The sequence below is a fragment of the Pempheris klunzingeri genome, chromosome 15 (genome assembly GCF_042242105.1).
Source record: "Pempheris klunzingeri isolate RE-2024b chromosome 15, fPemKlu1.hap1, whole genome shotgun sequence".
In the NCBI taxonomy this organism is placed as follows: Eukaryota; Metazoa; Chordata; class Actinopteri; order Acropomatiformes; family Pempheridae; genus Pempheris; species Pempheris klunzingeri.
Window position 1 is genome coordinate 20,170,465 of NC_092026.1, and position 15,164 is coordinate 20,185,628.

At 40.6% G+C, this 15,164-nt stretch overlaps 1 protein-coding gene across 1 annotated transcript; it reads right to left on the reverse strand.

The window, feature by feature from the left end:
• Window positions 1-585: 585 nt before the first annotated feature.
• Window positions 586-14,783, reverse strand: ncstn (nicastrin). The gene is made up of 17 exons (XM_070845592.1): window positions 14,675-14,783; window positions 13,481-13,582; window positions 12,886-13,009; window positions 12,344-12,465; window positions 10,769-10,914; window positions 9,069-9,213; window positions 8,817-8,929; window positions 7,655-7,807; window positions 7,451-7,555; window positions 6,982-7,059; window positions 6,047-6,216; window positions 5,841-5,943; window positions 4,990-5,088; window positions 4,270-4,357; window positions 3,825-3,988; window positions 3,146-3,358; window positions 586-1,848 (listed from the first exon to the last, which is right to left on the reverse strand). Exons 1-17 carry the CDS (start codon window positions 14,730-14,732, stop codon window positions 1,726-1,728), a joined length of 2,106 nt encoding a protein of 701 aa, XP_070701693.1. The 5' UTR covers window positions 14,733-14,783; the 3' UTR covers window positions 586-1,725.
• Window positions 14,784-15,164: the final 381 nt, after the last annotated feature.

A 15,164-nucleotide genomic window follows, 5' to 3' on the forward strand; every position in this document is an offset into this window, starting at 1 on the left:
TTAAGGGGTGAAAAGGTCAAAAGGCTGAGCTCTACCGGCTTAGATATTATGACTTAATACATTTTTAAACTCGTCCTGGTTGGCAAATAGCCGCTCATGCATCCAAAACGAGACAATTTAACTTTCTTAGCCTGATTTAGGTGCTACAATGAAGCGACAAACTGAGACTGCAGCACTTCAAAAGCACAAAAAACCCAATATTTTGGCCTCATACGTTTTATTACTCATGCTGACACATTTCAGCCTACAAGCCTTTAGTAGAGCACCACAACCTTAAGGAAGAGTTCATATCACTGTTTCTTAAGGTAACACAAGTTGGTATCTCCCAACATGGACGATCTCTTATTCCCGTTAAAAAGAGGATGATGTCTCTCTGGTGGTGCTCTGATAAAAGGTCTGTTTGCCAAAATGCATCCAACTGGAAATAAAATAGTAAACTGAGGCCAAAGGCTTTGATTAATAACATTTGTAGTGTTTTTGGACCGCTGCATTCAGAGTCCGTACACCCTTCGTTTAGATCAGTGAGCTCTTTCAACCAAAAACATCAATTACATTTCAGAGGTCCGCTGACAATGAAAGAAAAACTGGAAAAGAAGCAATGTTTATTTCTTCATCAAGGCATCACAATTGGTCATTGATTCCAGCCATTAAATGAAGCGTCCATCAACAACAACAAAAAATTAAAACCTTCTTGCGTGTTGTCACAATTTTCAGGAATCATCATTAAAAAAAAATTTAAAAAAAACCTTGTGACAAAAAGTACGAACCAAAAAGAGTGCACAGCCAGAGTACCAGCGCATTTCAGGTGTCAAAACACACGATTTTCTGACGGAATTTGACGATTTTTGGCAGCTGATTGACGTGAAGTGTTTGTCAGCCACGTTAGACTTCTTGGGGAAATTCTTCTTCTCCACACAAATATCACAATATGTGAAATTGCAGTGGGTCTACAACTACATACACATGTAGTTATAGGAGAACCGGGACTGAACAATATAAATATTTGGGATTTTTGTCAACTTCCCAGGATCTAGAACTTATCAAAATACTTCACCACACATTTCCAGAGCTTGCAAAACCTTATTTAAATTTTACTACTTGTTCACTTACTCAAAAAGTGGTTTCTTATCATTAGAACAGATTGATAAGTTAACTACACTGACGGAGAAGACAGCTACAGTATTGCACATACCATCGCAATCCTCACACACACACACACACACACACACACACTCGTAATTGTTCATACACACTGAATCACACAGCCAAATGCTCACACACTCAGCCACATTTACATATTCACACACCCTCAAAATAATGCTTAAGTGTCTATCCCGTGACACAGTAAACAAAACATTCTTTGACAATAAAAAGGAAAAAAAAAAAAAAAAAAACCTAAAACAAAAGAAATATAAACATCTTTTCCACTGGCAGGTGCCTGACCAGTGTTTGTCTGACCCTGATGAGTCCAGATGCATCCAGGCCAATCCAGTCGGGTCCAGTTCTCATGTCTCGCCTCACCTGAGTGAGTCCATAAACATGGAGTCGTCGTCTAAATAAACCCTTCACCACTCCTCTCCTGCTGTATCTAACCTGTCTGTGTACCTACATGTGTTGTGTTTCAAAGAAAAGAGCCCGTCCATGTCTGGTTGGGATAGAAGTAGTAGTTGTACTAGTAATAGTAGTAGTAGTAGTGGTCGTGGGCCTGCGGCACCTCCGTGCGGGTCAGTAGGTGGCGTTGGCGGGCTCCCTCCCCGAGCTGAAGAGCATGTCGGCCTTTGAGCTGATGATGTACGTCAGCAGCAGGGATGTCAACAGCACGGCCACACCCACGCCCAGCGTCAGCATCTGGAGGAGTAAAAAGAAACACTTAACCACGGGAATTATCTCATTTCTTATCTTATCTCATTTTTTAAATTGGTAGAAAACAATATTTACAGGTTCTCTTAGCCATTTGGGGGCAGTTTAACATGCTGTAAATACAATTGTGATGTATTATCCCCTATTGATGTTGAGTGAACTTGCTAACAATCCTCTATTTACACATGTAGCAGACACAGAGTGAGCTTAGCATTTATTTGGAAACGTGTTATCGTCCACTTGAATCAACATTTACTCTACTTTTAGCTCTGGTTTGGTCTCAGCTGACACCTCAGGAGAACGTCTGGTTCCTTAGCTACTCACTAACTTTGTTTGTCTGCTGTTTGCTGATGAGTGTTCAGTGGGCTTATCAGTGTGTTCTCTGAGAAAAAGCTACCTGTTGTCGCTGGAAATAACACAGATGGGACTAAAACAGTAAACGAGCTAATAATGAGCTGAAAGACAGTAAAATGCTGCATACGTAGAGGTGAGGGGAACTGCTGACAATTCTCTGTGGGTTTGTCACTTCGAATAGCACCTCTCACATTACAAGTGCTAATTTGATACGCTGTGAATATAAAAATATTAGACCAGTGCAGTTTCAGAGCTATGGCACGATGTGTACAATTGTGATATATCTGACTGGCACCCCCTAGTGGAGGCATCAAACATGACATAGGTTATAAAGTGGCAGAGAGTAATGCATCCTGGTACATTACGATAAACAGGCTGAAGACAAATACACCAGTTTTCACCAAACCTGCCTCCTTTTTCTACAGAAAACATTTTACAATACAACCATGATGATGTAACCACATAGAAATTCTGCACACTGTCGCTTTAAATGGCAACCATGTTTACTTTTTGCATCAATGATAATTAATAGTCTATTAAACGAGTCTGGAAGGAGCCTGGATTATGCTGCTTTTTATAATGATTTTACTTTTTTCACAGTTTTAACTACTTGCTGCTCTGTCCATTGCCTCCTTTAAGACAGAACGATGCGTTCCAGCATCACACTTGTTCAGAAATTCATAATTTTCAAAAGCAATCAGGATTATTTAATCATTCACACTCTGACGGTTTAGTTTGTGTTCCATCAGAAATTCACCATGATTACAGTTCTTAATAAAACCACAAAGTTTATAACGTCTCACTTTGAAATCAGGACCTCCTACAGTATGTGAATAACTAAAATCCAAGGAAACCCTGGGAAAAGTCTTGATGCTTAAGTGTGCATCTGTATAATTTGCGCTGTCTTTGACTCTGAGGAGTGAAGCTTTACCTCTAGTTCGTGACTGGCCACCAGGAATATGCGTCCTTTGATGCTCTTCCACCGGGACTCTGTCCACGTTGAGTAATCTTTGGAGGTGTACTGCCGCAGATCGAAGGCTGGGGACAGCGCCCTGGAAAGACGGACTGTGGAGCGAACACAGAACCCCTCCCTCTCTGTGCCGTTGGGAGGCACCGCGCCCTGAACCCACATGTAGTAGTACATCTGGGGGGGGATATTCATATTATTGTTTATTTATAGAACAAGTGGAACGTTGTGCAGATGTTGGTGTTCCTACTTAATACCAACAGAGGGGAATATAATTTATAATGTAGCTTTATTTTATAATTAAATAATATATTTGTGTTTTTTGTTATCAAAAAAGAATGAACATTTTTAAGTCCACACTTGGTGTCACTTTGTCTTCATTTATGTCTTATTCTGTCCATCCACCTTTTTATATACCGCAGGTTTTGAGTTTGAGTCTAATGGCATTTCTAGAGCAAAAACAATAAGTATGCAACTATTTTGACGCTGACCAAATAAATCATTTTGCAAGCAGAAATGCTGATGTTGGTGCTGATGTGAGTGTCCCAAATGTGAAGACATGCTAGCTTGTGATATGATTTGTCTCAGATTAAATGACCAAACAAAATCTATTTAATAAAAGGAGGGCTGTTATAGGTCTTACGTGTTTGCTCACTGTGTCCTTGTCATCCTCTCTTTGGTTCTGGCAGTTGTCCTGGGTGATGTTGGCAACGCTTCCCGTCAGGTTAGCCAGCAGATACTGGACCAGGATGGTCAGTTCACTGGACTGGGGCGCCACACCGACATAGAAGTTTGTCGGCCCGTCAGCTGCCAGACAGAAGAGATTAAGTTGTATTTCTGGGAATGACACAACTATCAAAAATGTCCCCGCTGGACACATGTGCACCCTCTGCTGCTCGGAACATTTACTAGTGTCTCATCTGCTCTGATCTAGTTCAATAATGAGAAAGGGTCTCCGTTTTGTGTTACTTTTCTTTATCTTTTACTGTCTCAATCATTATTGTATGACATTATTGTACACCTGAAACCCTTGTGGAAAATAAAATGAATACATTTAAAAAAAGGACAAGCCTGTGTACCAAACTTACCCAGATGGCTCATGAGGTCAGCGTAGATTAATTGGTGGAACCAGGAGTTATTCGACCGAACAAGAAAACCGTACAGCATTCGGGTGACCTGAAGGAGAGAAAACAGTCACATCTCCTTAGTCACAAAATAAAACACACACCAAATCCCTCCAGAGAGGCACGAGAAGTTTGCCTTTGGATTACAGATTACACAACTCGTTTCAAAGCATATTTCAAGAGACTGAAGGAGCACAAGCTGCAATTAAACAAAGCAATATGTAAAAGGAAGAAAACAAAAACAAATATGAAGAGAATAAAAAGACTTAAAAACAGGATGTCTGGAAGTTAATTGACATCTTCAAGGACAAACATGGAAAATGGAAATTAATTGTGAATGTTGTTGCAAAAAATAAACTTTTGATATAGAAATCATTTTAAAGCCCCTACAACTTCAGATATAGAATACTTAAACTCAAAGCCTTGACTTTTGATAACATAACAGATTTTTGGATCTTTTTCAGCCTTGGAAACACTCATGCACAGCTGAGTAGTGCAGAAGACTGAGGGAGAAAGTACAGAAATAATCTTTGGTGGAGAAAGGCTGTGATGTTTTTCAGATTAGTCAAATGAAAAGGTGGAGTTGGGAAGAGACAGCTAGGGGAACAGTGAACTTTTAGATAAGATAGCTGCATAGCTTGAGATGCGTTCTGCTAATTCCCAAAAGAAATCCGGCTGCCTTACTATCTGAGGGTCTGCGTTGATGCTGCTCAGCTGGGTTCGTGCTCCTCCTGCCTGTACGTACAGAGCTCGAGCCACCATGGTGGCCACCTCGGTCAGAGCCTGAAAGATGCAGAGAGAAACAGAAAATCAAATAATGGCAGCGTTAAGACAGCTTGAAGTAGCAATCTTGAAAATCTGTTTAGTTCTCTTTGGCGGCATCGGTGGCGATGAGCTTTAGTAGCAGGTTTGTTTTTGGACTTCACTCTACACAGAGATCCAAACAGGCTCCTAGCTGACGTTTTTTTAGTGATTTTTCCCAGGAATGTTCACTCGACACAGAGTTTGTAATACTAAAGAATATTGCAAAAGCAGTGGCTGCTCATCAGTAGGCTATGGGCTCAATCGGCGACAGATGGTGACATATCAGACATTTATTTAGCTGAACATTTTTGAGAACGCCACTTGAAATATTCCACATAAAGAACAACTTCTTGTAGCAGATGTTAGAGGTTAGATATGTATTTTTTTACATTTGAGAAAAAGAGTGTACATAATATATTACTTATATCCCATACGCTGCGTTTCTAAACTGATTTTATTGAACAGTTTAAGAGAAATGTGATGTTTCCCAAAAAGCTGCAAACTCAGAAGCAGAAGAAAGAAAATGTACCCCGTCAGTGGTGACATCAATGTAATTGGATAAAGACAAGTTCATGTTGATATCAGAGCAAAGAAGAACACTTTCAATCATCTCTCTAGTTGAAATCACATCTGTCTGAGCTCCTTGAGAGCAGCAGAAGTTGTGGACTGGCTTTGCAAAGCAAACTCAGGAGCACTTGAATATGGTGAATATTTGGTATTAACAGCATTACCATGGCGGTGTCGGTGACGAACTCTAGCTGCTCCTCTGGTGTCAGGTTCGGTGGGTACGATATGTTCAGATATTCTGCATCATCGTACATACTCTCATAGAACCTGCACACAGAACAGAAGAATAAATGAACACAACGTGCCAATCCCATACATGAAATGTAACAGTGTGTGATAATAGTGTGTTTTTAAAGAAACCCTGAACCACCTGTTGGTGAAAGCAGACTGGTGATCCTCAATAACAACACCAGGGATTGGCCGAGCTCGCAGGAAACGCTGGAAGGACGAGGGCGGGAGCGGCTGGGAGAAGTTGGGCTCGTCCACAGTGATGTTTAAATCTGTGGCAGCCAAGTGCAAGTTTTCAATGAGCTTCCTCACCTGAAACAGAATGTTAAAAAGGGAGTGAAAAAAGAGAAATGTGACAATAACACACACATTGTGACTGACAGTTTTTGTTCCTACTCTGCTTTTATTAATTCCTCTTACGCCTGCCCTTAAATGGTCATCGAATATTTAAATTTGATCGTCAAATCAGAAACCTGTGAATTTAGCCCCTCACAATCTGGCACATTTTCTATTTATAGTATTTTATATAGCAGTAGTGCTTGAGGATAATTTCCACATCAGTTCCTGTTTTAGTCCTAATATTTTGATTAAAGCTATTTCTACTTTTTAGGACCCTTTTTGAAATCCAAATTTAATTTTGTATGAATTTATTTCTACTTACATGTGCTTTCATTAGGTTCAACCATACGCTTTTGCAGTTAACATTTCTAGATGGTGAGTAGAGTGCCTCCAGTTTTATTTTCATGCTTCTTATTTTAGAAAATACATAAATACAACGTATATAGTGCTGTGTTGAAAATCATCTCTCCTCCACCTCTCAAGGAGTATATTCAAATTCAAGCCTTTTCCAAACCTTGAAAATGATTATGTTAAAATCAAGCATGTTCAAAACGTTCAAGACTAAACCAACTATAAATCATCCAAAACGTAACCATTACGCCTCTTTAATTAAGGTATATATAGAAACATTATACTATCACCTTTCATTTCCTCCTATAGGGATCACTATGTGCTGTGGTGGTTGAGCAGTGTTGTATGAGGAGAGAAGAAGCTCTTAAAATGTGCACAGACACAAACCTCATCGTTGACACTGCTGTTCTTCCTCGACACAGGATCAGAGTGCATCCACAGCCGGGAGTCAGCACGAAGCCCCACCTATGAACAAAAAGAAACACACTGATAAACTGCACACATGTAAACATGACATGCATCTTATTACATTTAAGAAATAAAAGGTCTTCACAGATTATGTTCACAATAGTAGCACAGGTACAGCTACAATAGCTTTTGGCATCAACTTGTTTACTAATCTGACCGACCAACTCTACTTAATTTAAGTTACGTTAGTGTTGTTTACATAGATTCCAATTTAAATAATAATCTTTTAACTTTCCCATTTTAAACTCCCACATTAAACTTTGGTATCAGTACTGGAGCTCGGGTATATTATAGTGCTATTATAGTGCATTTCCTTAAACTCTGGTGGTCTGTGCAGGTTGATACATACGGTACACACACCATTATTGGAAAAGTCTCCAATACGCACCTGTCCTATTTCCAGGACTGAGTGAACATTGTCCAGGTCCAGTGCAAACTGATTGTTCTGCATATCGTACACCATCCTCGAACTGCCAATGTAGTCAAAGGTTTCCTGGAGTCCAACAGCATAAACTCAAATAAGTAAGTCTGGCAGGACAACATCAAGTTTGGGAAGTACAGCGGTGCACATAATGGTGTGGTAACAGCTCACCCCTTGAAAGAAGGTGTAGAGGATGGTGCGGTCAGGCTGGGCCTCCTGGGTGGCATTTCGCAGAGCATGAGCGGCCGCCAGCAGAGTGACGAACCCAGAGACTCCACTCTGCGCTCCCGGAGCAACATCAAAGAAGAACGACCTGCTGTCCAACTGCAGAGGGGAGGGGAGAGGAGAGGAGAGGAGAGGAGAGGAGAGGAGAGGAGAGGAGAGGAGAGGAGAGGAGAGGAGAGGAGAGGAGAGGAGAGGAGAGATCGTATCCAGGGAAGTAGTTCAGTTAAACTTGTCATGACCTATTTCTAATCATACCATAAATCTAAATGTGGCCTCAAACTGTGAGCAAAGCCATCCAGTCTTTTGTTTGATCTACAGTATGATACAATTCTGTTAAATGAAAGAAGTGGAGCTGCAACTGACGATCATTTTCATCAAGTTGTCTGTTGTTGATTTTCTCAACTAACTGACTAATCATTTAATTAACTAGTACAGTGTTATTGAGACAGACATGCGCTACAGAGCACTGTACGCCAAAACCACCAGACACAGAGACAGTTTCTTCCCCCAGGCCGTTACCCCGATGAACTCTCATTAGTCTCAGAGACTTAGGAACCACTGTGCAATAGTCCCATACCTTCACATTGCACTATATTTGAACTACATAAATGCAACACACCTACCTCCACTGTATATACTGCTATTTATACTGCTATTTATGTGTACTTATATTGTTCATATTCTTATTGTTCTAGTTTAGGTTTAGGTTTCTTGGTACTGCAGTCATGCATATACACAAAGTGAGGACAGAAGAGGCTCCTCGGCTGTTTTATCGTCACTTTAATTTATGTGTTTTGTTCTCACAGCTCTTGTTCTCAATAGCATATAGGAAGAGTATTTACAGAAGAAGCAAAACACAGAAACGCGAACCCTAACCCAGCGACATGGACTGTAAGTGTTAACTTACATCATATGACAAAGCGGGACTTTGCTTTTATAGTGGAAAGCTTTCAAAGTGAGTGAGATCACTGCAGATACTGTTTTCATGCACTTAGATGGGGATGCTAATGACCAATAAGAGCCGTACCATAGTGAATTATTGGTATAGGCCTATTTTATCATCTTTGCTTAAACACAGAGGGACACAGAGTCTTTCCCCTAAACTCACCCTGGCTGCAGCTATGACCACGCTCTCCCCCATCTTGTGGCCCTTGGCTGTGTTGTTGACAGGCCTTGTGGAGGCCCAAACATTGTAGTCGCCCAGTGGGTCACAAACCATCTCTAGAAAGGAGACACAAAACAAGAACAGGAATAGATTTAGATTAGAATGAATCAAAAAACAGTATAATCATCAAACTCCTCTCTTGTATTACAATAGTTTTCTTCTGTGTATTGATTTGTCTTCACGTTGTGTAAATACCTGGGCTGATGCTAAAGCTGATGTCGTTTCTCCTCATGCAGGTGGCCGTGTTGGTGACGGCGGACATGTGGGAGTAGAGCTGCATGGCACAGAGCGGGTACTGGGGAGTGCTGCCGTTCACAGCACGGTTATGGTCCATGTAACACTGTGAGTGGAGCAAAGAGCACCCATATGGCATCACTTTAGGCTACATTCACACTGCAAGCCTCAGTGCTCCATTAAAATCTATTGCTCGGATTTGTTTCTTTTGGCGGTTCATTTATTTTTTCAAATGTGGCCAATATTAGATTCCACTGTGAACTGGTGACCACTAAAGAACGGCGTCACATGCAGCACGCTGTCGTACCGAAGTAAACATGGAGGCCACTGAAGTCTGACTTTACAGCTTACAGTTAATGTGCAGTGGAAGCCAGCAAATTCATGAGCAGACAATAAGGAGGACGAGGAGACAGAGAGGCAAATTGTTAATTATGGCTTTTTGGGGAGCAACAGCTGCTACTGAACAGAGGTCTGTGTGGATGCAGAGTTAGAGCCAAGAGTGCGACGTGAATGCCGTCACAGAAACAGATTTCACCCAAAAGTTCAGCATGTCAGGAGCTACTTTTAACTACATCCGCCAGCAACTCTCCACATGACTGTCACCGCAAAACCCTCAGTTCAGACGACTCATCTTCCTGAGAAAGGGACAAGTTACTATAGTGATCATAATTATCCGAATTGAAAAGATCAGATTTTATATGATTTGTGTCACTTTAGCCTTCAGTCTGAACTTAGCTTTTAAACTGCAACTACATTATTATTTTAACACGTCTAAAACAGTTTTCAACCCTTAGTTAGAAGGTAGAGCTGGCTCTGCAGCAGGTTTGGGCACAGTAATATTTTGACACAGTAGCTGCTCTAGATGTCAAACCTCAAACTGTCAGGTTTCACTACAGTTTGCCTCGTCTACCCTGCTGTTTCATCTGAGACAAGGAACAACCACAAAGTTTTAAACAAAGTTTTAAAAATGTGAATAAAGCTAAAAGCTTTATTCGTGAACAAAGCTAAGTCACTAAAATGTTTCAGAAAACACAAAAAGTCACTGATTACATCCTTCACAGAGCAATATACAGTAAAGAGTTTTAAACAGGGCCAGTTTAAAGTTCACCACTATCAGTGAGCTGAAACTGAAAGCTGAGATAAAACAGAACTGAAAGTCACAGGTCATGTTGAGCTCAGCCATGTTAGCTCTATTCTGTGAAAACATGGAGGAGGAGAACCATACGCACACTTAGACTGCATCAGATGAGGATATCTAAAATCTGTGTAATGTGATCTGACTGTTTTTTGTCACATTTAATGGTAGAAGAGCAGCTAATGATTTGTGGTTCTGACAAATGGTCTCAACATAATGTGTCACAACATGTTAGCTTTAGAGGAAAGAGGAGTGCTGCTGAAACAGCTTTATTGGCATCGTTCCTAATCTCGGCCCCTATTGGGACATGTTCAGATCTGATTTTGTAGTAGCTGTGCTGCTTTGTAAAAGGATTCCTCTTCACCGACACCGGAGGCAAACGGAAACAATTAGACTGCCATTTTGTGCAGTGACAACAAACTACAAGTGCAAAGTGGTTCTATCAAACAGGATTAACAGACAAAAACAAAACGCATGCAAAACATCAGCTTGTGTTGCAAACTTCACACGATTCCCGTCACATTACCTGCCGTATGACCTGAGTGTCATTGTCGTCTTTCATGGAGAAGATGGGAAAGTCAAACTCCTCATAGGACAAGCCGCTTCCAAAAGGGTTCCACACTGTCGTATTACAATGGGCCAAGGCTGGGTCGTAGCTCTCCGTATAGACGCCTGGGGGAAGTAAATGGAATGCATTGATAGCAGGCAATCATGAAGCGTAAACCACATGAGCTGATACCTTTAAAGTCATGTAAATAAACTGAAGCTAAAAATGGTGTTGGTATCTAACTGATTTCTAAAAGTGAGCCACGTGAAAAATACGCATCTATTTGCACCCAGGTGAAAAGTTTAAGTAGAGGATTTTCATCCAGGAGATCAGGGCTTGAGTCCTGCATGAGACCAGCTGTCAAAACAGATCATTTATTTTATGTATTTATTTGTAGAATTAGTTAACTCGAATATTTTAGTTTTCTTTCATTAGCATCAGTTTTCAGTCCCAGTTTGGTCAGGTTAGCAACAACAATAGTAGCCAACAACAATTTTGCATCTGGCAAATCTGTATCTGCATCTGACTGATCTGTATCTAAAGTCTATAAAAACTATTTACCCTCCTGAGCTTTAAAAGCAGGCTAAAGCTTATACAGCTGCAAAGTGGTTCATATTAATTTTCGGCTTGGATGGGAATAAAATTCGTTGTCAGTTCCAAAGATTAGCAAATATCTGGTTGATTGAAAAGTCAAAAGGTACATGCCTGTTTACATAAAAACGTCAGGACACAAGGTAGCTACAACTCCGAAAATGTATTTTGATAAGAAACATTCAATCATAAAGCATAGAATTATGTTACGCACACCCCAAAAAAAAACAACAGGGCTAAAGATTACAGTCTTGTGACAACTGACCACTCAATATGCAGCTTATATTAACTCTTTTTTTGTATTCTGGGTACGTCTCGGACTATCTGCAACTATTAATTCAGGAACAAAGCAATCTGAATATGCTACAGCTATTATTTGTGCCTCTGACTAACTCCTTCTCCATAGCAATGGTGGCAGAAGCTCATTGGGAGTGTAGCATTAAGGGCAAACATGACTTGTCAGAAACTAAGAGACATGTAACGAGCAGTATAATGTACAGCAAGTGGCGTGAGGCATGCACCAAGCTCGCTGTACATTATCCCTCAAACCCTGCCAGAGGAAGAGGCTCTTGCCACTTCGTAACTCTAATTATGTCCACTTTAATTTAACCTTGTACAATATCAAAAAGCATTTTACTGTGATCTTTTGCATTGTCTGAAGCTATTCTTGCCCAGTTAATAAAGTAACTCTGGTAACTTGTGCAGCATTCAATTTATGGTATCTCTGTGGCATTCACATAAAAAAACTGAAGCAAGAGGAAATTTAAAGTAATGAGACATTAAATCTGCGCTGTAAGGTCAAACATAACTACATGGTGACACTACAGAGTTGCATAAACTGTTCCTGAACCAGCTACAGCCCATAATTACACGAGCCGTGCCCTTTGAGGACTATAAAACTACAATTAATTTCTGTAACTGATGTATGCTATGAGACAAGTCTTAGCAGGCAAACCCTCCCACCTGTGTTCTCGTTGGGACAGGTGGTGTGTGGAGAGAAGCCCGCGGGCGGGTTTGTGTTTGGCGCAACAACAGCAACGCCAGCCACCCTGCCGGATCCGTTCTTCAACTTCATCATGATGGATCTGACGGCCAGACAGTCAGCACGGGGCAGCGGAAATGATACGGGTACAAATACAGGTCAGATATGGGTTTGAATGTGGTTCAAGTTTCTTTCCTTTGGGTTACACAGGTAGGGTTTGCTTAATTCACTGTACTGTACAAACCTGTTACTGCAAGTTTATGACATTTATGATAAGGTTTTACAGCCGTGTCCTGATGTTATAACTTCTCCCACATCTGCTACGCTTGAACTAACATTTATTTTGGCTATTATTCAACTCATTGATTGTTTTAATTGATTTATGACTTGTATGTTGGATTAAAATTGAACAGAATACTTTAAATTCAGACACAGTCAGAATATCAGGTGATTCCCCCGCCCTTCCTGTCATTAGAAGCTACTGTAGGTACTCCCTCTGCAGGACGAGACATGTTAACTCTACCTGGTAAAGAGTGAAGACTCCAGGACAACCAGATATGGAGGATTGTGACCAGTGCGCAGGACCCAGTCCAGGTTTTCCTCTGACTCGAGTACATGGAGCACGCCCACACTACCTGACAAAGAGGCTAAAAGTCGAAAGAGGAAATTAAATACCAGCATCTGTAATATGAGGTACAACAGCTGTATTAGAAAAAAATATCCTTTCAGCCAATGTGTGTCATACTCCTACCCATATGTTTGACATAGGGCAAAATTGCTGCTGCTGGGATTTTGTAGTATGATAACAATTTACACTACATGCAAACAGCTTATACATCACAGAAAATCCCAGATTTTCATCACTTTCATCATTTGTGGAAATTCATTCCTAATCCTCAAAGCACACAGGTGATCAGTAAGTTTCAAAGTTTGAACAGCCTGGAGCAACAAAGAAAATTCCTATGAAACACTGTTTTAGGTCAATTGTGTAGTAAACGTTTTACTACAAAAACGAAGTGAAAGAAAGACGCTGATCTCTGTTGTGACAGTGAAAGAGGAAGACACAAAAGAAGCACACTCTATATTTAAGATGTGTATTTTTATATGGCTTTACTCACACTGGCAGCCTATTTGATGTGTTGCATTGAGCAGCCGCACACACGGGACAGTGTAATTCAGATGCACATAAATCTTCTTTTCCACAGAATTACAGCTAACACCTGCAAGGGAAAAGGCACATTTAGAGTTACATGGTATTAGGGCATTACTTTTAACAAGACTGCACATAAAATCAGACTTTGTCACAAAAAAGTGGATTGTGATTGCTAAGAGAAGCCAAAAGCTAAGTTACAACCTTTATCTCTCAATAGTACAAGCACATTATAAATTTTAGACTTGTGACTAGTTTGCATATGTACCCGTTAAGACCTAGACTCAGTTGCCAGTTTAATAGGTGCATCTGAAAAATTAATAAAACAAAAGACACAATAATAAGGTAAAATCCTACCCCCATTTTAAGTATTGTCACACTTGTTTTTTTAATAAACTGGGAAGAAATAATAGGTCCTTTTCAAAATGGTGGAAATTTAATTCAGATTGATAGATTTACTTACCTGGTGTACAATGGCTCAGTGTTAATCTCCTACACTTTTTTTTACAGACACTGTTGTAACCTTCATCTCACAGACCAATATGCTGGTTATTCATATAGAAGTGTAGGCTTGGTTCACTTCCCGCAGCCTTTTACATTATGGTTTTGGTGGATCACCTGCAAAGCCGAATTTACCTGGACACCCCAAAGTGTTCAAAAGTGACTTCACTTGTGCTTTCGCCTGCTTTGCGTGTTTGGTGAAAGTCAAATCAGCATAAAACGACCAAACATTTGATGTAATTTGGCGTGATGTTGTCGCATTTAATCCCTCCGGGCCGCCGCAGCGGGGGAATCACGAGCAGTCACGCTGATACTGAGTTGCTTTTATCAGGAGGGCAGACCCAACCTGTGACTGGCTTAAAGAAAAGTCTTCAAAAAGACTTAATTAACGAGTACTGCGATCATACCTGAACTTCCAGTTGATGTGAATTAATCAAGAATCATAGCAACGCTGAACCCCATTGTAAAAGTTGTATAAAAACCCCGGCAGTGGAGATTAAAGGCAAACAGGACATCTTTAGCTAGCGCTGACTAGCCTTAGCATTCGGCTAGCTCCGAGCACAAAGAAGCCCATCAAGCTAACCACCTGATAAAGAAACACACTCCCCTCGTGAACAAATACGTGAACATGAAGATTCAGCACAGTTAGAATACAACTTACCGATGAAAAACCAACAAACTATCAAACTAACAACCCATTTGTTCGACCGCAGATCCATCTTCCTGGTCTGAGAAGCAGAACACAACAGCGAGTGTTGACATGGAAAACGTCCGGGTTCCGCTATGTGGTTCCGCTCCCAAGAAAAGGGGCCGGACTCAGTCAAAATGGCAGCTCTAGAGCCTCGGGATGGAGTTACTTAAGTTTTTCTGTATTTTTTTTTTTAATTTTGCTTTATGCCTGGTAAAACAACCGTACATGTAATAAATTAATTTCTCTCCTACCCACACCTCTTGTTTTAATTAAAAGGAACATTACAATGCCAACCAAGGAGTTAGTTAACCTGCCCTCACCTCACTTCCTTTATGACTCAACCCTGTTATGCACTTAAAATATTCTTAAACCACAATAATTGATACACACAATAAAACCATCATCCTTCTATAACACTGCCCACACAGCTGCACCCACATACCACATCAAAAACATACTC